The sequence below is a fragment of the Trichosurus vulpecula genome, chromosome 5 (genome assembly GCF_011100635.1).
Source record: "Trichosurus vulpecula isolate mTriVul1 chromosome 5, mTriVul1.pri, whole genome shotgun sequence".
Classification (NCBI taxonomy): Eukaryota; Metazoa; Chordata; class Mammalia; order Diprotodontia; family Phalangeridae; genus Trichosurus; species Trichosurus vulpecula.
In genome coordinates this window covers 118,643,336-118,666,756 of record NC_050577.1, presented here as the reverse complement: position 1 = coordinate 118,666,756, position 23,421 = coordinate 118,643,336, and the positions used below count along the sequence as shown (strand labels likewise).

At 41.4% G+C, this 23,421-nt stretch overlaps 1 protein-coding gene across 1 annotated transcript in view; it reads left to right on the top strand.

The window, feature by feature from the left end:
• STRIP2 (striatin interacting protein 2) overlaps nucleotides 1-15,474 on the top strand; it is an 81,102-nt gene extending 65,628 nt beyond the window's left edge. Inside the window, exons 19-21 of the mRNA XM_036761874.1 lie at nucleotides 6,916-7,020; nucleotides 10,492-10,696; nucleotides 13,391-15,474. Coding sequence (XP_036617769.1) covers nucleotides 6,916-7,020; nucleotides 10,492-10,696; nucleotides 13,391-13,641 — 561 coding nt within the window. The 3' untranslated portion in view covers nucleotides 13,642-15,474. The remainder of the gene's footprint in view (nucleotides 1-6,915; nucleotides 7,021-10,491; nucleotides 10,697-13,390) is intronic.
• The last annotated feature ends 7,947 nt before the right edge of the window (nucleotides 15,475-23,421 follow it).

Genomic DNA, 23,421 nt, shown 5'->3' with positions numbered 1-23,421 from the left:
AAATAATAAGGTAAGTCATAATGCAGGTACAGACTCATTTGTTTATGTTGGCTAAGGAGCCTTAAGGACATATTTAACGAGCTGTGCGCTCCATCGTAAGGTCTTTCTAGTTCTAGAATTCTGTGCACATACAGTACAAACCGTTCTGATTCACTCTGGCCAAAACGAATGCCAACTTCTTCCCTTAGTCAGTGTGTCCATCTCTTAAGCATTTATTAAGTCCCTCCCAAAAAACCCTGCCTTCAAGAAGCTCAAACCATATTAAGAGAAACAATACACGCTCTTATAAGCAAATGCAAAATTTATACCAAGCACATACAAGGTAATTTGGGAGCAGGTGGTAGGGGGACCAGCAGCTAGTGAGCTGGGGGAGGGGGCGGGGAGGGCAGGAAAAGCCCAGTGTTAGAGATGGCTTTGAAGGAAGCTAGCCAAGAGATGGATATGAGGAGGGACTGTATTCCAGCCTGGGGGTGAGCATGGGCAAAGATGTCGAAGTGGGAAAAGAATGTTTGTGTACAGGGATTAGCCAGTAGACCAGTTTGGTTAGAAGTTAAAATACACAAAGTGGGGCAGTATTCTAGAATAAGTTTAGAGAGTCAGGCTAAAACCAGAAGGGCTTTAAATGCCAGACAGGAAATTGTATTTCAGTCTAGAGGCAATAGTGAACATTTTGAGCAGAGGAGGGATACGGGTCAGACCTACACTTTAGGAATGTCATTCCAGTTGCTGTGTGGAGGATGGATTAGGGAGGGGGAAGAGCAGAAGCAGAGAAACCAAGTAGGAAGTTATCTTAATTGTCCAAGCAAGAGGCAATGAGGGCCTGAACTAGGGCAGTGGCCATGTGAGCAGAATGGGGCCAACACCAGAGTGGCACAGTGGATTCCTGGACTCAAGTAGACCTGAGTTCGAATGTGACCTCAGAAGCTTACTAGTTGTATGACCCTGGACAAGTCACTTAATCTCTGTTTCCCTGAGTTCCCTCGTCTATAAAATGGGGATAATAATAGTACCCACCTCACAGGGTTGTTGTGAGGGTCAAATGAGATAATAATTATAAAGCTCTTAGCACCGTGCCTGGTACATAGTAAGTGTTACATAAATGTTAGCTGTAGATGATGCGAAAAGAGAACTTGACAATACTTAGCAACTGACTGGAGGGGTGGGGGAGGGGAAAGAAGAGGACAGGGGCAAAGTTCATTCCCAGCTTGGGAGCCCCAGTGATTGAAATGATGGTTGTGCCCTGGACAGAAACAGAGAAGAGAAGTAGGATTTGGGGGGAAATCTGATGAATTTTGTTTTGGACATGTTGAGTTTGAAATGGCTCTGGGACGTCCAGTTGGAAATGTTTAGTAGGCCACTATTGGTCATCTAGGTCAGTTTCTAAGATAATTGTTGTTTACCCAACTATAGGTTTACATGGGTTTATATCAGCCCAACATGGTTCTCTTACAGCAGCAGGGGTTTGGATTGTAGCTTTCTTCATGCCTCAGAGATGGCCCTGGAAAGGTAGGAGGTGATGATCCAGGCATTTAATCTCTAGAAGCCAGGGCATATTTAAAATAAAGTATTTTTTTTTTTTTAGTAAGGAACTTCTAAAAACCTCTGGAGTCATCAGGATGGTGTCAAACTCAAATAGGAGCAGATCCCTACTGACTGCCTATTGACTTAGAAAACCATAAATTATCATTATCTTTGTTCTATTTTGTTAAACATTTCCCAATTAGATTTTAATTGGAAGTTTTGCTAGGCTTAGGGCCCTCAGGCCACAATTTTGACATCTCTGATTTAGACAACCTCTAAACCATTTGGAAATCTCTAAATCTGTGATTCTTAGGAGAATTCTTAGAAGACATTTTCACTGAAAAGGAGTGTGTATCTCTTTCTGCATGGCTCTGGAAAGGGAACAGTGAAGGGGCACATTGTACTGGGCTGGATGCTGTTCCCAGAGCTCCACTTTGGCCGATGATGTTGACATTTCAGAGCTGATATTTCTCTAGGTCATGTGATACACATAGACTATGTCCCTGCAGAGAATCACTCACCTAAACATATATTATTCATTGGTACTCTGACTCTTCTACAAAAAGAGAGTGGGGCAAAAGGAGAGATAAGGTGATCTGCATTAAAGAGGAGGGGGAAAAAACAACTGTTTGATTTTTTTAGTGAATCTGAAAAGGTTCACGAGGAATTAAGGGGGACACGGGAGAAAACATTAGTCTTGGCTTGTACAAGAGAAATGCCTCCTGGGACCTTTTATAGAAGGTCTACTATGGCAAGCAAAAGAGACAAAATACCTTTGAGTCTCTGCTCTTCAGAAAAGGCTATTCGCAGGCTTATGTTATTTTGAGTCCTAGGCAGTTTACTGTGAAGCAAGACAAAGAAGGTTGGTCTGAAGTCAGTCTCCAGAGATAACATTTTGGGAAGGAAGCATAGAGTAGTCTGTGCCTGATAAGATCATCATCAGGAGGAGGAAATTTGGGGCTCCTTTTCCGGGATCCCCTGAGGTCAGGCTATGAGCAGAGCCAGCCTTCCTTCTTTCGAACATTCATTGTTAGACCAGAAGGATGGAATAAATTATAGATTACAGAACATTAGAGCTGGAAAGGGACCTTAGAGGCCGTGTCACCTGACCCACTCATCTTACAAAAGAACTTGATGTCCAGCTAGTGTATGATAGAACTGAATCCGGACGCCAGTGCTCCCAATGCCTGGTCTATGGCAGTTCAGCTACAGTGGGAAAAGTGCTGTGTATAGAATCAAAAGACCTGAGTGTGAGTCTCAATTCTTCCACTCACCGAGCAATGTGACCTTGGGCAAATTACTTAATGTCTCTGTACCTCATTTTTCTTTGCTGTGAAATGGGTATAACAATACTTGTCCTACCAACTTCATGGGGTTGTGAGGAAAGGGCTTTATAAACCCTAAAAAGGCATAGAAACATCAATTTTATTGTTCATTATTAACAACGAATTTATTAATAATGAATACTGTTATAATTATTTCATCTTTGTATTCTGACCATCTACCATATCACTTTTGCATAGTAGTCATTTAACACATCTATTAAAACTAAATTTATTATTATTGTCGACGTTGGCTAATAAGGGAAATATGAGGAGTTTTCTCTCTTTTTAAAACTGTATTGATAACTTTTGTTCTTTTTACCAGTCATTTCCAGATATTCCCACCCCCACCCTCCCTTAATAATACCACCAAAAATAAAAAGCCAACAACAAAACCAACCCATACAGTGACCACAATAAAGAGAGTATAGAGCATTCCAAACCCATAATGACCGGCTCTCTGCTGAGAGTAGGGGAGTTTCATCATCTCTTCTCTGAGATCAAGACTGGCTATTGCAATTAATCTGAGTTCACTTGCCTTTTAGTGGGGCTTTTATTTCCGTTGTTATGGTCATTGGGAATATTTTTCTCCTAGTTCTGCTTTTATAAATCTTCCCATGTTTCTCTGAATTCCTCATACTCATCATTTTTTTCAGCCCAATAATATTCCACTCATAGTGGATATAAGTAATATATAATAATATAATAAGTAATACTCATGGTCCATAATTTCTTCATTCATTCACTAATTTATTTGTTATATAAATTCCCTTATTTGTTTCTGGAAGTTGGAGGTTTTTTTTTTTGGAAGGAAAATTTTTTTAAAGCATCTAGTATGAGCCAGGCACTGATCCTCACAACAACCCTGTGAAATAGCTGTTATTATTATCATTCCCATATTACAATTGAGGAAACTGAGGCAGATAGGTTAAGTGATTTGCCCAGGGTCACACAGCTAGTAAGTGCCTGAAGCTGGACTGGAACTCAGGTCTTTCTGATTCCAGACTCAGTGCTCTATCTGTGTACCACCTTTCTGCCCTTTTGCTACCACAAGAAGTATTGCTATGTATATTTTGGTGCATATGAAACCTTTGACTTCCTTGGGCTATATGCCTAGCAGTGAGATCTCTGGGTCAGAGGCATGAATATTCTAGTGATTTTCCTGTGAGGACTCTCCTAATAGCTATAGCATTGATTGAGACTATGAAATGTGTTGAGGGATAACCCCTCTGAGGGCTCGGACTCCTCTTTTTAAAAAAAGAAACAGGTAAAATGGCTCCTCCACTGTTTACAAAAAGTAGCACAATTATAATTTAATAATAATAGCAGAATAACTAAAGTGGTATTTTGAGGTTTAGAAAGTGCCTTCATGGTTGATGAGCTCCTTTGATCTGCTTCTGTACAGTTATCAAATGAATTAACATACAGAAGGTACTTGGCAAACCTTACAATACAAATGCCTGTTATTACTATTATTACAACCTGACTTGTTTGGGGCAGATAGTTCCAGACTGACCTTTGCCATGGAGTGGAAATTCCCATGGAAAGGAGCCACAACTGCTCTCAGAGGCACAAAGATTGGACCCCCTTGGTCAATTTAAAGCTAGATACTGCCAGTTTATCACAGGGCAGGGAAACTTGCCTTTTCAGCTTCCTGACCCCAAAGGTTTACCTTACACCTCGGTAAATCCTAATGCCCACAAAGATCTTAGCTATTCATGTCCTAGCAGTTATACCCTTATTACTTGGCTCACTAGATACTAGGAGGCACTGGTACGTGTTTTCCACAGTCTTTACTTTCTTTTTCCTTTCTTAAGAAAGATCTTTAGATGGCAAAGAATTGGGCATTGAGGGGATGCCCATCAATTGGGGAATGGCTGAGCAAGTTGTGGTATATGAATGTAATGGAATACTATTGTGCTATAAGAAATGATGAGCAGGCAGATTTCAGAAAAACTTGGAAAGACTTATATGAACTGATGCTTAGTGAAGTGAGCAGAACCAGGAGAACATTGTACACAGTAACAACAACAACATTGTGTGATGATCTAAACTGTAATACACTTATCTCTTCTCAGCAATACAATGATCTAAGACAATTCCAAAAGACTCATGGTAGAAAATGCTATCCACATCCAAAGAACTATGGAGTCTAAATACAGATCGAAGCATACTATTTTCACTTTTTTCTTTCTCATGGTTTTTCTCTTTTGTTCTGATTCTTCTTTCACAACATGACTAATGTGGAAATATGTTTAATATGATTGTACATGTACTATATCAGATTGCTTGCTGTCTGGGGGAGGGGGGAGAAGAGAGAGGGAGGGAGGGAGAAAAAAATTTGGAATTCAAAATCTTGTAAAAGTAAATGTTGAAAACTATCTTTACATGTAATTGGAAAAAATAAAATACTATTAAGTGGAAAAAAAATAAAAAGTAAAGAGAAGACCAAATGACCATCCTTTTATTAAAATGTTGGCATTATTAATAAAATAATTAAATTACCTAGAAAAGAAAGACCTTTAGAGCATCATGGTGGTAGATAGAGTGTTGGCCTTGTAGTCAGAAAGACTACAAAGTTCAAATCCTTTCTTAGATGCTTACTGGTTGTATTACTCTGGACAAATAACAAAGAGGTTAAGTCTTTGGGCCTCAGTTGCTTTATCTGTAACATGATGATACTAAATTTGACAATCTCTGAGGTACGTTCCAATTTTATATCTATTGAGCCTATAAGCTCTAAATTATCGTGGTCATCAAGTCTGCCAGTGGGTTAATGATGTTTTTGGAATAAGTGCTGAATGTGGGGTCAGGGAACTTGGGTTTGATTCTTGACTCTGCTACTCATTAGTGCTATTCACTGACTTTGGGCCAGTCACTTCGTCTCTGAGCCTCATCTGTAAAGTGAGAGGGTTGGACCAGTTGGTCTCTAAGGTCCATTCAAGCTTTAAATCCCATAATCCTATGATGTTAACCCATCCCGCAAAAGCCATTAATCAGAATGAGATAATGGTTGGGAAAGTACTTTATAACCTGAAAAATCCTACGTAAATGTAAGGGATCATTCTGATGATGATGATTTATATACCTCTGCAGTTCTAAAATCCCATAAGCCATATTTTATTCTGTCACTGTAAAATGTTACTAAGAGTAGATACCTGTTTCTAATCCCAAATCCACCAGTTATTATTGGTTGGATGCTCACAGACAGACATGGAGCCTAGAAGGGAAATGAACCATCTGGTGAGAATGGACCATCTGCCATTTTTTCCTCCTCTCTCTCCTGCTTGGGAACGGGGCAGTCTACCAGAGTGTGGGTAGATGAGATGAGGTGCTGAAGGGCTCAAGTTTTCCTGAATATTAAATCAATCTAACACAGAGGACTCCAGCAGAGGGTAGATGAAAAAAAGTTTCAGAAAGAGACTAACTTTTTTTTTGTAAAGTTGCAAATATTGCATAGATAAGTAGTGTTATATAGGGATGTCATCTTCTCCTTTCTGGTCCCCAAGCAAAAAGTCACAGAAGGAAGTTTACTCAAAGATCAGCTCAGAAATTTCTTCTGCCTCCATTGTCTAATGCCCCTGTAGACATGGAATGCCTTGGGGCCAACACAGTATTGGATGTAAATTGTGTTTGTTAGATTTGTAAGTCAATGAGCAGAAGAACAGGGAGGGCTACCTCGTAAGCTGAGAGCTTCTTTCCAGATTGGCCATCCCTGCCTAAAAAGGAACTTACTGTCAGAGTAAGCAAGGTGGTGCAGAGGACAGAGTGCTGGACCTGGGATCAGGAAGATTCATCTTCCTGAGTTCAATCTGGTCTCACTTACTAGTTGTGTGACCCTGAGCAACTCTGTTTGCCTCAGTTTCTTGAGGAGCTGGAGGAGGAAATGGCAAACTGCTTCAGGATCTTTGCCAAGAAAACTCCAGATGGGGTCATGAAGAATCAGACGTGTCTGAAAGTGACTGAACAACAACAAATTACAGTACCAATTATGTAGCTGGAAAAGATAGCTCTGGGGCTGCTGGAGCGATGATACATCCGTAAGGACTCTGTATTTTTTCTTTTGTTATAGGAAGCTGGAGAGAACAATCAATTCTGCTGGAGGAACTTATTTTCCTGTATCAATTTACTCAGGCTGCTTAACAAACTGACCAAGTGGAAGCATTCCAGGACCATGGTGAGCTGGGGTCAATTCCGGGACAGTAGAGGTCTGCCCACTGAAGAGCTCTATTATAATAATGATGATAAGGACAGCAGTAATAAAGGGCAGGAGAATGAGACAATAACAGTAACAAAAATAACAGGATGACACCAGGATGTGTCCTTGTCCTCAGACTCTATCTGTGAAGCCCATTAAAAAAAACCCAACCCAAGAGAGTAGCCGTAGCAATGACACCAAACAAAAACTGATATTAATATAGGACTTTAATATTTGTAAAGGACTTTATCTATATTGTTTCACTTACCTGTGAAATAAGCGCTATTATTATCCCAAGGAAACTGAGGCAAAGTGACTTGCCCATTATCAAAGAGCCAGTAAGGGCCGAGTCATGATTTGAACATAGCCCTCTCCTAACTCAAAGGCCAGTGTGTTCTTTCTCCTGTGCTACACTGCCTCTCCTCTCCCTCCCCCTCTTCCTCCCCTTTCTCTTCTTCCCCCTCCTCCTTTTCCTCTTCCTCCTTCATAAACATTGATTAATTGCTTACTGGGCAGCTAGGTGACGCAGTGCATAGAATGCTGGGCCTGGAGTTGGAAAGACTCATTTTCCTAAGTTCAAATCTAGCCTCGGACACTTACTAGCTGTGTGATAGTCACTTGACTCTGCCTCAGTTTCTTCATCTGTAAAATGAGCTGGAAAAGGAAATGGTAGTATCTTCATCAAGAAGACCTCAAATGGGGTTATGAAGAGTCATGAAAACGTCTGAGCAACCCCCCAAAAAATGAAGGGGTTGTTCGAGATGATCCCTTCCAGCTCTGATTTTCATTTCTCAATGGCACGGCTGCAGTGGAAGGAGCGCTGATTTGGACTTGGGGGATCTGGGGTTGAATCATGGCTCTGCTGCTTCCTACCTGGGTGACCTTATATAATTTTAAGTTACTTCTCCGGGCCTCAGTATCCCACTCTGTAAAATCAGGGGGTTGTATTAGAAGGTCTCTTCCAGCTCTAAATCTGTGATCCTATGAACCTTCTGTCCAGCTAGATGTTCAGAGAGTCGGGAAGTGCTGACCTTTTCTCAGAGAGGCTCTTGGTAGGAAAGCTTGCTCTTCCAGTTTAAAGGACATACTGGATATTATTGCTAGGAGGATGGAGAAGGAGGTGCTATTGAGATAGTCCCATGCTATAAACAAAAAACTGGAAACATGGAAATATCACTGAATGTTTTCTGACTGTTCGTTTTCCTCAGTTACTATCTCACTATGATGGTATTAATTGTGGGTTGGGCTGCTGAAAATTTCACGAGTAAAAATTCTGGTGAGCTGATGGGTTCAAAAAGATTCATTGTGTCACAACCTGCTCCATAGAACATGGAATTTAGCACTATGGCGGCCTTTCTTGGATTGCTGCCCAAGGTAATTTAGATGCAAATGTGCCAGCAATGGTCCCTCCTTATCAACCCCTGGGATACATCCTAACATTGAAAGCTGAGCCAGTAGGACAAACTATCAGAAGAATATTAGTTATTATTCTAGTAATTCAATGAATATTTATTAGGGATCCCCACTCCATGTAAGGAGGGATGCTAGGATTCAAATCCCCTGGGACCATAAAATCATTTGGGGTTGGAAGGAATCTTAAAAGTCATGTAGTCTATCTTCCTCATTTTTCTAGGTAAGAAAACTGAGGCCCAGAGAAGTTATGTGATTGGCCCAAGGTCACAGAGATCTTCAATAAAAAACCAGAGCCATGGCTTTATGTTAAGTGGACCTGTATTATATGTCTTTGTGTCGTATGCATTTAACACTGCTGTTAACCACCATTTTACAGACAAGAAAATCATTTGTCAGAGATTTACTCATGATCACATAGGCCAGCTAGTAAATGTTAAAATTAATAGTAAATAATAGTAATTATAGCTGACAATTATATAATGCCTTAAGATTTGCAAAAGCTTATGCACAGCTTATCTTGTTTGATAGAATGTTGAGTTCCTCATAGCATGCCCTTGTATTCCTAGTACCTAGCAGAGTGCTTGCACATAGTAGGTTCTTATTGGTTGATTGACTTGATCCTTACTTGTAAGTGCTATAGATACTATCAAACTTCCCACCCACCCCCATTTTATAGATGAGAAAACTGAGGCTAAAAGTAGTCAAGTGATTTGCTCATAGTCACACAACTGACTTCCTGAGTATCAGAGGTGGGTAGGATTTGAACCTAGGTCTTTTGTTTCTAAATCACCTGAACCTTTTGAAACTTTAACCTCTGGAAGAACACACACACACACCAAAGAAAGAAAGGTGTGGCTCAGTTTCCATCCTATTGCTTAGATCATAGTCCACTAGTGAATTAACACCCAGGAAGTTTAGAAAGAACAGGCTCTCCCTAACCATGGACAGCTACCTGTTTCAATGGGCTCTCTTTGAGCTATATCCCCAGAGGGATGGCCATTTACGATGGCACCCACTTTTCATGGTAGTGCCTCAGAGATACCTTCTTCTGTTCGACAGTGAGCCATCTGGTGAAATGTGAGCTGGCAGACAGACCCTTTCTTACTCTGAGTGGCAAAAGGAGTCAGCGACTGATAACTGATGTCCACTAATGTAATGAGGGTCTGCCTCATTTGTGGAAAATATATATTAGAAGTCCTCTCAAAGAAATTGCTGTAGAGAAAAGAACATTGGACTGAGGAGACTTCCAAGTTTAAGTCCCAACTCTGCCATTAACTTGATCTGTGACATTGGGCAAGTTACTTCTCAAGACCTCAGTTTCTCCATTTGCAGAATGAAAATCTTCAAATAGATGATCATTTAGAGCCTTGTAAGATTCAGTCTATGATGTAATTGAAGTGAGAAAATGCCAGCTGTATTTGTAATAGTGGAGAAAATCCCTCTTTTAAGGTCTAGACTTCAAGGTGTTTAGTAAAGATTTTAGTGCCTGCTGTATTAAGCAAACACTCCTTTAATCAAAATCCAAACTAGGAGGTGTTAATAAGAGGCTAATACCGTGTGTGTGTGTGTGTGTGTGTGTGCGCGCGCGCGCGCGCAGGGGGGCGGGGCAGCACTAATCTGGAGCTACAAGGTGTTTACAAGACAAATGCACCTGTGAGGAGCGTCTCTGAAGGGCAAAGCATTTCTCTTGGCTGCCTGCAACGCTGGCTGTGTTAACTGGCACCATGCCCTTGATATAGTAGAAACTGAAGTACAAAATGTAATGTCATTCTCCATCCAAGGTAAGAAGAAGCCAGTGCTGCAGCGGGCCAAGCAAAGTAGGCTAACCCTTCAGGTGAACTGCCCACAGATACATCTGTCTGGTTAAGACTTTGTAGCTCCTGACTGGGAAAATTTTCCCTTATGTTCCTAAAGAGAAATTCTGAGGTAGCCTGCTTATCTAAGCATGAGCTGGGCCATCTGAGGGTGAGGAATCATCAAGAACACGAACAAGCATCACAAACTTTTCCTTCTTCTCTTTCTTCTTCTACTGGGCAGATGTTGGTGGTGTTTAAATCTGCCCCTATCCTCAAGCGAGCACTCAAGGTCAAGCAGGCCATGCTGCAGCTGTATGTGTTGAAGCTGTTGAAGATCCAGACCAAGTACTTGGGGCGTCAGTGGAGGAAAAGCAACATGAAAACCATGTCAGCCATCTATCAGAAAGTGAGACACCGCATGAATGATGACTGGGCTTATGGCAACGGTGAGCAGTCTGGGGGTCCAATTTACTCTCCTCTCATGGGTATCAAAGTAACTGAAGCTGCCATTTTTTCCTATGCACTGGGGAAGTGTTATTGCACGCTCTGGGTAAGGAGAGAAACCACTACAGGTTGAATCCCCTTGCGGTGACCTCCAGGGGACTACATGGGTCCTGACATTTATGTCCTGAGAGGCTGAATGCTTGAGGAGAAGAACATTGGACTGGATGTTGGAGGACCTTAATTCTGCCTTGGGTCAGCCACTTGGCAGCTGCTGTAGGCCTCTTTTTCTTCATCTGTGAAAGGACAAATAAAATCGAAAAGTAGTCCACACAATTTAACTCTGAGATGGTATAATTCCAGGGCAGACATGGTGGGGTCAGGCTAAGCAAGGAATGTCACTCAGAGACCCTGGACCAAAACAAACAACTCTAGAACAGATTTCTGTGATCCACACTAGCCTTGAAGCCTGTTAAATGAGGCCATTGGACTAGATGAATCTAGGAGTCTTTTTTTATCTCTAACATTCTGAATCTATTAAATCTAAGTAAGCCCTGCCTTACGCAAATACAGTATATAAACCTGCATTTTCATAAAAGAGAAATTAAAGAATGATGATTCACATTCTCCTAAAGCCTGAGTGTAGGACTCACAGAATCACAGAATGTTAAAAAGGGGCCACAGAGGCTATCTAATCCAGAGTCGTCGTTTTGTGGATGAGTCTGAGGATGAGAACTAACATAGCTGTAGCAGTTGAAGTTTTGCAAAGCACTTAGGAAGTACGTTATCTCATTTGATCCTTCTAACAACTCTGTTAGGTGGCTGCTAGTTTATCTGCATTTCACAAATAGGAAACAGCCTGAGGAGATACAATGACTTGCCCAGGGTCACACAGCCACTAAGTGTGTGAGACAGGATTTGAACTCAGGTCTTCGTGACTCCCAAGTCCAGCACTTTATCCACCGTGCCACCTAGCAAAGGTGGAAACTTCAACTCGGGCAAAGTCACTCGCTGAATTGAGCGCAAGTCTTCTTGACCCCAAGCCCAGTGCTCTTTCCATTATTCAAGTGAGTTCCCTTAAAACAGGATTCAGCCTGTGCAGTTTCCTCTGCTGGAAAGCAAAGGTTGGCCTGTGTAGACTGAAACAAAGGGTGCCCTGGCTAGGATCCTTCATTATACAGAGTTTTTCATGTACTGCTGTTGGCTACACAAATATAGGTTTGCCCTATGTTTATGTAGGTCTAATAAAGGGTTATTAGCAAGGTGGCATATGCTTGTTGGCATTTAGAACATGCTCCAACTTTGGATGCATATCACTGGTCTGCTCCAGGCACCATCGGACCACGTCTGCCATGGACCATAAAGCATAGCTAGCAATTTAAATTCTTGGGATGTTTTCAGTTAGGCAAATAACTTGTTCAACAATTGGCAAATCCATCAGATGCTTCTGACATTTATTTACTTTTGACATCTTGTTGCTACCCTGCCTCCTCAGCCTCAACCCAAATTCTGCTTCCTCATAATGAATAACCACATCAGTCTCTATTCATGTAAGGCCACAGAACTTGCAAATACTTGACTTAAAGTTTTTCCGAGAGATAGATTTGTGGGGAGATTTTATTGTCTCCATTTTACAGATGAAGAAACTGAGGCTCAGTAGGGTGGAGTGACTTGCCCAATGTCACACAAGTAAGTGTCAAAACTGGGGCTCAAAGTCCAAGTCTAGTGTTCTTAGTCTAACACCCTCCCCACCCCCACCCCCAGCCTAGCTTCTCAATGAATCAATAATGAGGCTCAAAGGACACAAAGGTAAAAAGATAGCACGGGTTAAGGAGCTCTGAAGAGAACCCTTGGTGAGATAAAATTAAGGCTCCTAACCTTGAGCCCTGAGGCAAAAGGCTAAGTGGCATGTGGGGGGGGGGGGGACCAAAAGAGTTGAACAGTTTTATTGAGGAGGGTATCCCAGAAGTCTTTAGGCAGCTGCAAACTTTTAAGAGCTTTGTCTAATCCCAGTCCCATCTAGATAATACACCTGGGAATAACTATACCTTTCAGAACCTCAGTTTCTTCATCTGTACAAATGGGAATATTATATTTGTACTACCTATCTCCTGGGGTTGTTGTAAGGGAAAATGCTTTATGAGCCTTAAAGCATTTTATAAGTACAAGTGAGACAAAGATTCGTCCTTATTTTGGAATTATGGGATTTACTGCAGGCAGTAAGAGACCATCCCCATTGAGTAGATTTTGAAGAGATTCCAGAGAAATGGGTTGGGTTGCCGGGTTTCGTAGCAGTCAGTCCCCTCAGAGTCAAGCCACTGTACCCCATAACAACTGCCTCCCACCTCTTAAAAGCTAATATTTTCCACTTCTACTTCCAAAGAAGTTTGTGGATGGCCCCAAACCACTGAAAGCTGACTACTCCCTACACTGAATCACCAGTGACTCCCTGAGATTCTCTAAAACCAAAACTCCCTTCTTTGGCCACCGCTCCCAGAGACGTGCTGACTTCCTTATTGGAATCTAAGCTCGTTGAGGGCAGGCACTGTCTCTTTGTGTTTGTAGCCTTTAGCACAGGACCTGAAACATAGTAAGTATTAAAACTTTCATTCATTTGCTCATGGTAGCTGGATCAGAAAGGTGTAACCCCAGTGATACATATGCTTCTGCTATCATTCCTCTCCCTCTTCCCAATGCAGATATTGATGCCAGGCCATGGGACTTCCAAGCAGAAGAGTGTACTTTAAGGGCCAACATTGAGGCCTTTAACAGCCGGCGCTATGACAGACCCCAGGACTCAGAGTTTGCACCTGTGGATAACTGCTTGCAGAGTGTCCTGGGGCAGAAGCTGGAACTCCCTGAGGATTTCTATTATTCATATGAGCTATGGTTGGAGAGGGAGGTGTTTTCACAGCCCATCTGTTGGGAGGAGCTACTCCAGAGTCACTGACTGGGCTCTCATCTGTCTCCCACACAGTGTTGAATGCCATGGGGAAAACACCCACATACACACACACACACACACACACACACACACACACACACACACACACAAATGGGATCCTGCCCACTCTGTTCCTTACACCTTTCAGAAGCTCTCCTAATTTTAATTCAAATCTGAAGGTCTAGGTCCAGAATGGGCAGAGCTTGGTTTGAGGGGGTTAGGGGAAGGGAGAGCAGCTGTCTCAGCCTTAGATCCTTCTTTCCCTGCCCATCCTCTGGAAAAACTGTCTAAATCCAGGACAGACCTGGTGGGGTCAGGGCAGGGGGTGGAAGACAGGATCCTGGGACCAAAACATGCCACCCAAGAGCCAATTTCCAAAATCAAGAACGGCCTTGAATACTAAAGAGTCTCATGGTGGGGATGGGGAGGGCTCCAGACCAGGAACATTCTGGATAAGATTCTCGCCTGGCTTTCTCTCTATCTCCCCTTTGCCTTTGGTGGCTAAGAGAGCATTCCCTAGGCTCTCTGGGGCTTTCTGACCCATGGCATTCACTTCAGCGTAAGACCTGCAGCCCTAGGTGACTAGTGGTTCAGAATGAAGGAAGACCAGTGTTTTTGTGGTTCATTCCTGGGTTTCTTAAGACTTTGCCTGACGCTTTTTCCAAATACCAGCTTTGAAATTGGGTTCTCTTTTCAATCTCTTTCAAAAATGTCTCAGGCACCCATACCCAGTCAAAACATATAGGACTCTTAGGAAGTCAGTATTATACCAAGGCCATTTTGGAAGTCAGTTAAGCCTAGGATGGAAGACAGAGGCTCCATACATGCATGCACCCCCCTCCCTCCACTGCATGCACGCATACATGCATGCTTCTAAAAATCATTGCTGTAAGTGGAGCTCCATAAGAGTCCCAGCTAATACTGCAACATTTCGATAGACCTTTTCCCCCCATAGGACAGATCTATTCTTCAGCACAGGGTCATTCTTAGATTGGAGAAGATAAGAGTCCTATGTCCCAAGCCTTGCATGTGGGAGTACAGTATATTGTATATAATGATTATTTTCTTTGTTTCCTAAAGAGTCTGTGCTGGATTTCTAAATGATTGCCTGCCTCCTCTGTTAGAATCTGACACCATTTTAAGAAGAGACAACTAGTGTGGAACACCCAGGTTTCCTCACATGTTTTCTAATTCCGTAACTTCCCCAGCTCCTGAAAGCCTGAGCCTTGCAGAAAATTACCCTTTTTTGCCCGCTTCATTTTTCAAAAGACTAACCACAGGAGAGCATAGTTATTATATGAAAATTCTTTCATTGGTGCTGCGGATCGATTTATGTTTTAATTGAATGGAACAGCAAAAACAGCCTCGCTTACCTCTTTTTTTTCACCCTCCAACTTGATTAATCTTCCTACCCCTGCAATTTCAGTGTCCTGGGGAGATTCAGCAATGTTGCTTCCACCTAAAACCATGAATGCCTCTTCAGAAATCTAAGGGCTAGTGTGCCAAGAGGCCTTGTCTTCTCCATGCTACATAACAAAACCACCAGCTTCCTGACAGAAAGAAGGCTGAACAGCCTCTCTCCTCATACAACAAGGACCAGTAGTCCCCCCAGCCCAACAAGGATACCTTATGGCCTTATCTCTTTCAAATTATGCCTTCCAAAATGTTCTTTCTCTTTTCTCTATGGCTCCAGTAAAGCTTCTTAAGGCTTCTGCAGAAACTGTATTCACTCCTTTCCTTGTGAGGAATAGAGACTTTGTTTCCACTCATGGTGTTGCTAATGTTACAGCATGTTGTTACGGATACTCAACTTAATAAAAATTTATTAAGCACCTCCAGAGGCAACATGCCGAATTATAGGGCTGTCAAAAATAGAGCCTGCGTTGGGCAGCGACACTCCCCAATGCCGAGATGATGTTCATGTGGCTATCTAAGTCAGTATGCAGGCCCACGGTGATGCTTGGTTTAGCCTGCCCCCGCCCCATTTCTATTTGAGTTTGATGCTTCAGTGAGTATTGAATACTCATTGGAGTCAGGGAAACTCAGGGCTGAAGTTTGGTCTCTGACATCTACTGGCTGTGTGTCAGTGCACCCCTCCCAACTTTAGCCAAAATGCCTAACCTGGGGTCCTTGAACTTTTTCTTTTTAATATTTAATAACAATTTCAGCATTCTTGGTTTTCTCTGCAATCCTATGGATTTTATTTTAGGCATTTGAAAACATTATTCAGAAAAGGTACCTATAGGTTTCCCTAGACTACCAAAGGAGTCTGTGACACAAAACATGTTAAGAAGCCCTGTTCTAAGACTATACGTTGCAGAACACTCTTCCAAAGCAGAGGTCACCAACACCAATGAAATCATAAGTCCAGACCAAAATAAAAAGGGGAAAGCAGAGAACTGTGCTGGATATCAGAAAAGATTCAAGGATAACATAGGCCCTGTCCTCCAAGGAAGACATATCTAATAGAGATGCAACATATGTAAATGCCAATAACTTTCATACAAGATGGTACGTAGTATGCGCATAAGGGAGGTGCCAACGAAAAGCTCTATGAGGTGAGGCGAGAATGACCCCAGAAAGGAAACAGAGCAAAGCCACAACAACAGCCTTAGGCTTTGCATTATGGGCAGTCAGGAGTACAGTTCTGAGACAAAATATGAGCATCTTGGCCATGAAATTTCATATGACTTAAGGTTTTAGTTGGGCATGATAAAGCCCAACAGGGATATAGCCATTTGTTGGGCACAGTGTCTGTGAATTCTATTAGTCTGGAATTGAAGTCATAGTGATTTGAATGAAATGGCAATTTTCCAGGCAATAACAATCATAAATATATTTATTTCATAGGCCTCTAAAGAATTCACATTCTTAAGAGCATGTGAATAAGCCCTAAGGCAGAGTGTTTAAAAAATTATTGTTTAATATTTAATGACATTCATTTAACATTCTTCACAACTCCCCTGAGATCCAGATTTATTATCTGTGCAGATGGAGAAACCAAGGCACAGAACTGCCCCTGACTTATTGGGAGGAGAAAAGTAAAGGAATAAGCATTTATACAGCATCCACTATGTGCCAAGCACAGTGCTAAGCACTTCACAAACATCTCATTTGAGACGACCACCCTGGGAGGTAGGTGCTGTTATCCCCATTTTACAGCTGAGGAAACTGAGGCAAACGGTAAGTCACTCGCCCAGGGTCACACAGCTAGTAAGTATCTGAGGCCACATTTGAACTCAGGTCTTCCAGACTCCACGCTCAGCATCCAATCATGATGAGGAATAGTATTTATGGATTTTGGCCCTTGGCCCCAGAGTCTACATTTTAGACAGCTGTCATTCATCTTCACAAGGGAATCTAGAAGTTCATCTAGATCTCAAAAAATAGACCCTCCTGGACCTTTCAATGAGGCAGCTAGATGGCACTCTAAGAGTAAGGTCAAGAATTCTGGACTTGACATCAGCAATATAGGATTTCAAATCCTTCAGATACTTGCTGTGTGACCTTGGGCAAGTCACTTAATCACTGCCTCAGTTTCCTCATCGTTGAAATGGTGACAATAATAGCCCTACCCCCCTGGGTTGTTGTGAGGATCAAATAAGATAATAGACGTAAACTGTTTCTGCAAACTTTAAAGCCAGCCGTATACAAATGCCAGCTCTCATTCTCCCAATTAGAAATCATTTGTGTAGCCAGGAGTATAGACAGACTCACCAGCCTTTGGCAATTAGCAGTGAGGGAAGCATTGAAGTATCATTTGAGTGACCTGGATTGTTGGGAATGCTCAGCCCTGAAGGTGTGATCCACATTTGGGCTCAATGCTGTTGATTTGATATTTTTCATCTGGGGAACACTTTAATACAAATCAAATTGGGTTAGTGATTTGATTGTGAAACCCTCCACATGAAAGAACGGAATGGTTTATTTTAGATGTAAGTGAATAGGGTATAACTGAAGAAATTGCTTTCAGACACTAGGTTAAGTATTTATGACACTCACTTCAGGTGAGCAAAAATGGAATTCTGGAGAGTCTTCTGCAAATATACATAATGTGTAACCAATATATGCCATCCTTTGTCTACAAAGATGATCCTGTGTACAAATATGCTGAGTTGTTTTTCCCCCGCCAAGGGATGGATTTTGTGCTAATCCATCCATATTCATTCACCCTTGGGGGCCAATGAAACATTTACAAAACAGCTTGCTAGCACTAAGGATACAGTCCACGGTCATGGAATAAAATGGCCAAGAATTGACACCACGACCTTGACTTTCTGGGTGTCCTAGCCAATTAGCTATCCAACTATGTAGGCACTACTTGGCATTAGTGCACAGGGCTATAGCAGGTAAGAGCTCTGCCACAGATTCATTGCTAGAATAATGCTAGAAACTGGTATTAAGGGGTTGGCTGGTGGTTTAGGGCAAGAAGGAATCCAATTGCTATGCACCTAGGCACAAGTATGACAGTCTAGTTGAGATGAAGCTGAGTTGACTCACCACGGACTAATTCAGACAAAAGCAGGATCTTCCAAGGGACTGTATTATAACAAAACTTCCAACCTGAAGTAGATTCAAGGGTGAGAAGAGGTATTAAGCCTGAATCTCACAAGTGAGAATCTGAAGAGTATGAGTCAGAAACCAGTGACGAGGAAATTCAAAATTAGGGTAGGCAACCAAGTGGGAAGCCCAAGGAGTATCTAAAGAGAGAGAAGCCAGGATCTAAGCTGAAACCTCCAAGGAAATTACCATTGGATTCAGGATATGGACTCTTCAGTTGTACCTATCCTGTTTTTAATGTGGTACTCCTTTGTTGAGACCACAGCTTCCTTAGCTGCAAGCTGTTCTATGATCATAGATCTAAAGTTGGAGGGGACCTTAGCACTAATCTCGTCTAGCAGGTCAAGAATAGTCTAAGATGTTTTCATGTCTAATACAGTAAATATCAATAACTCTTTGGGGAGAATCCTCACTAATTTTTTAAAGAGTTTAAAGACCAAAATATTTAAGAACCATTGATTTATTCCCCTTATTTTATAGAAGCAGAAACAGACCCAGAGACAGAAAGAGACTTATCCAAGGTCACAAAGTAGCAAATGCCATAGACAGGACTCTGCCTCCAAATCCAATACTATTTCCTCTAGAGCAAGAATCTGTAACTTTTTTGGTGTCTTGGACAGTCTGGTGATGAATCTCTTCTCAGAATAATGTTTTTAAATACGTAAAAAGGGTTTCAAAGAAAATACAACTGTCAATTATTTATTTGTTTGTTTAATTATTTATTTTTAACAAGATCCAAGAACAAGGATCCTGGATTAAAAATGCTTGCACTAGATTTCTCCCCTTGCTTAAGCATTAACCCTGCGCGCTAGCATCTCTACAATCGGTTGCCCCTGGTATCAGTGGGCCCTGGACAACAACTGCAGCTAAGATCTGCACCATCTTTAAAGTTGTTGATGCTTCCCTGCAGCAGAATGTCCTTTCTATTATATGGAACAGTCTTTCAAGAATTATTGTAGGATTTTGTCATAAACAAAGACATTCATGAGTCACCCAGCTGACTCTGTGGCAGCTAGTTCTGTTCCTAGAGATGATTAATAATAATGAATCTTTTTAAATGGTGCTTTTCACATCATCTGTATCAAAAAACCCATTTCGGATTAAATATATCTAGAGAATGCTATTAATTATCCATATGTAAAGTAACCATTGTCAGCCTGTGAGCCTCCTTCTGGTTCATTTTATTTCAACCAATGAGATAAAAGCATGCTTGTCAGTTGAGAGCAGGGATGGTGACAGAATAGGGGGAAAGCTGATTTACAGCTTTCATAACCCCATCATTCACCACCAAGCTATTCACAGGGCAGCGGCAAAGTAAGGAGTAGATGCTTCACAAGGAAAAAGGATGGAACAAAAATGGTTAACGGGGAATTGGAAGCCAGCATAAGTAACATGATAATAGCTAGTCTCTGAGTTCAGGTCAGTTGGCCCAAATGAACTACATTCCAAGACAAGTGAAAATATTGGGGCCATGATTGAGGAGACACTGTCCATGTTCTGAACAAGAACAGGATAATTCCAAAGGACCAATAATGAAGCATGCTTCCTGATAGTGGGTGACAGGCTCTAAATGAGACATACGTTTCTAGACATGGTCAATGTGAGAATTTGTTTTGCTTATCTATGCAAATTTATTATGACTCCTTTTTTCTTCCAATGAGAGGACAGAGGTATGAGGGAGAAAAAATATTGTTAATTGAAAAAAAATAATTTAAAAATTGGATAGGTGCTACTGTACTATCCTATAGATGTGCAGATGTCTGGATTAAGAGACAGAGAGAGAAAGAGAAAATACTTCAGGTTCTAAATGCTATTGACCTTGATCCTGATCTTGATTCCTGGTGATTTTCGGAATAGATCATTAAAAGGACAATTTGTGAGCATTTGCAAATAGAGGAGACAATCACTTTAAGAGAACAAGTGTGGGTTATATTCTGAAACTGTAATAGTAACACACGGCCCATGCTCTAGATCACCTTGTGCCTTCTTTTTTGGGTAATACATTCTCCAAATAGCCTAAATGGTCAGAAAATACCTAATTTGGGTAAGTGGTATGAGACCATCATTGCTCATCATCATTGCTCTTCTAACATAATAATTTTGTGAGGGAGGGAGGGAGGGAGGGAGGGACTCTATACAGTCACCCTCTAGCAAGGGCTCAATGAACAATAGGACTGGCCAACTCTACCCCTACTCTAACAAGGTTTTAATTTATCCTTATCACATTTAAGCTTATGAGTGTCATGCCACCATTTTAGGCTGTGGAGATCTTTTTGGATTCCAGTTCTATCATCCAGAACATTAGCTATCCTTTTTCTGAGGAATCAACCACAAATTTGAATAGCATGCTATTTATGATTCCATCTGAATCACTGTTGCTCTTAATGAAGCCATAATGACTCTTAGCAATCCCCACTTCCCTTTCTAAGAGTTCACAAACCATCATTTTAACTATAGGTTATAGAATTTTGCCAGGAATCAGAGTCAAGATCTCTGGTCTATAGTGCAAAATCCTCACTTTTTCCTTTAAGAACCCCGCCCCCTCCAATTTGTCTATATCCAGTCAAGGGAGCCCTAATTTAGGGTTGAAAGGGACCTTAGTGACTATAGTTCAACCTGTGCCCAAAAGGAATCTCTACTTAACCCTCTGGATGAGTAGTTATCCAGCCCCTTGGTTGAGGACCCCCAACTAGGAAGAAGCCACTTTCTCCTCCCAAAAGCAGCCCATGCCATTCTTGGACAGCTCCAATTCAACCTAACTTGCCTCTCTGCAGCTTCCACTCATAACTCTTGGTTCCGCCCTCTGGGATCAAATGGACTATGTCTTGATACCTCTTTCACATGCTAAACCTCCAAACATTTGAACACAGCTATCTTGTCCCCTCTGAATATTCTCTTTTTCCAGGCTAAACATTGCAAGTTCTACAACCTGATATGGACTTACAGCCCTTCACCACCTTGGTTGCCCTGTTCTGAACCCTTCCCAGCTTGTCAGTTTTCTTCCTAAACTATCGTGCCCAAACCTGAGTACAGTATTCCAGAAGTGGCTTGACCAGAACAGAAATAATACCAACAATAATAAATATAAATATATCAATAGCATTTACATATCCCTTTAAGGTTTGCAAAGTGCTATACATGTCTCATTTTATCCTCACAAAAACACTCTGACAGGTGCTACAATTATCCCCATTTTACAGATGAAGAAACTAAAGCTGAGAGCTAGCTCTTACTGGAAACCAATTGTTAAATTTTCAGTGTGAGCATTTATGCCTCAAAAATCAGCAGTCAGTTTGATTTATTGTTTTGTTGTTATCTAGACTTAAGAAAGTTATGGGGAAAATGTTAATAATATAGATTAAACTTTAAAGTGTGTTCTGCCTTTCAGAGAGCTGGTTGTTAAACATTTACCACATATCCCTGACGGGAAGCCACACAGTAAGCAGCTGGTTCTGTCTGACAAAGGCCGATTAAACCCATCTTATAAGAAGTCCTTAGCAATGGAAGCTTGTGAACAATTTCCATAGGGTCAGAACTCTGAGAAGTCCTCTGACTGTTAGGTAAAAGAGTCTAAGGGATTTATGGTGCTGCCACTAGGCAAGATAGCTAACTCTGCTTCCAGAGCCACCTTTCCCTTCCTAGTCAGCTAAAAATGTCCCTCAATGTACAAGCAGCCAATTCTACAGAGCTCTTGTCCAACTATTGCTACAGAACAGCCGTCTCTGCCAAAGTACTGCTGCTGGGCTCCCACCCCCACCAGCAAACCACTTGGAGGTCTACCAGTGGCTTGGCCATTGTCCTAACTGAGAAAAAGTCTTTGGGTTGGCAAAAGAGACAATACTCTTAAATTCCTACCTAGGAAGCTTGCTAGTAATCAGGCATAATCACTAAGGATCCTGGGAAGAATTCCCCTAGGGGAACACACTTGGTCCAAGCTGATACAGCAAACCAAAGTACACTAGGATACAAATCCAAAGGGAAAGCATTACTGTGGGGAGCACAATGAGGGTCAGACTTCTGCACTCTAGAGGGCAGAGCTAGAATCAGTAGGTAGAAGGTAGAAGGGGGAAATTTTCAGCCTGACACAAGGACAGATATCATAAGAATTGGAGCTATTTGAAAGTGGAATGTGCTTACCTTGGAGGCTAATGTGTTCCCCACCCTGACTCCTACCTCATTCCCTCCTCTTCCCCCACTGGAAGTCTTTGGGCAGGACTTGGATAACCACTTGATTTATATTCTTATGTATTATAGCCCTCCCTAGCCTCTAAAAGACTTTATGTTCTTCTATGACCAAAGGGCAATCAAACTGTGCATACCCTTTTACCCTGCAATACCACTTCTAGATCTGTATCCCAAAGAGATCACAAAAAAGGGAAAAGGAGCCACATATTCAAAAATATTTATAGCGGCTCTTTTGTGGTAGCCAAGAATTGGAAACTGAGGGGATGTCCATCAATAGGGGAATGGTTGAATAAATTGTGGCATATGAATGTAATGGAATACTATTGCGCTATAAGAAATGATGAGCAAGCAGATTTGAGAAAAACCTGGAAAGACTTACATGAACTGATGTGGCATGAAGTGAGCAGAACCAAGAGAACCTTGTACATAGTAACAGCAACATTGTTCAATGACCAGCTTTAATAGATTAAGCTCTTCTCAGCAATACAATGATCCAACAGTTCCAAAAGACTCATGCTAGAAAATGCTATCCATATCCAGAGGAAGAACTATGGAGTCTGAATACAGATCTAAGCGTACTATTTTCACTTTTTTTGTTTTCTGTTTTTTCTGTGTTTTCTCCTTTGTCTGTTTCTTCTTTCACAACATGACTAATGTAGAAATGTGTTTAACATGATTATACATGTATAACCTATATCAAATTGCTTACCATCTTGGGGAGTGGAGGAAGAAAAATCTGGAACTCAAACTCTTATAAAAAATGAAAGTTGAAAATTATCTTTATATGTAATTGGAAAACACAAAATACTATTTACAAAAAAAGTACGTTCTTTGATAATAGAAAACATGTCCAAGTTTTTTTTGCTTTTCTTTGTTATCTCCACCACTTAGCGTAGTACCTAGCACATAGTTGATGCTTTATAAATGTTTCTTGTTATGAAGCTGATAATTTTTACCTTTTATCTCTAGTGCCTAGCAGGTGCCATGCACATAGTAAGTACACAGATTCTTTTTTTTTTTTTAAGGCAATCAGGGTTAAGT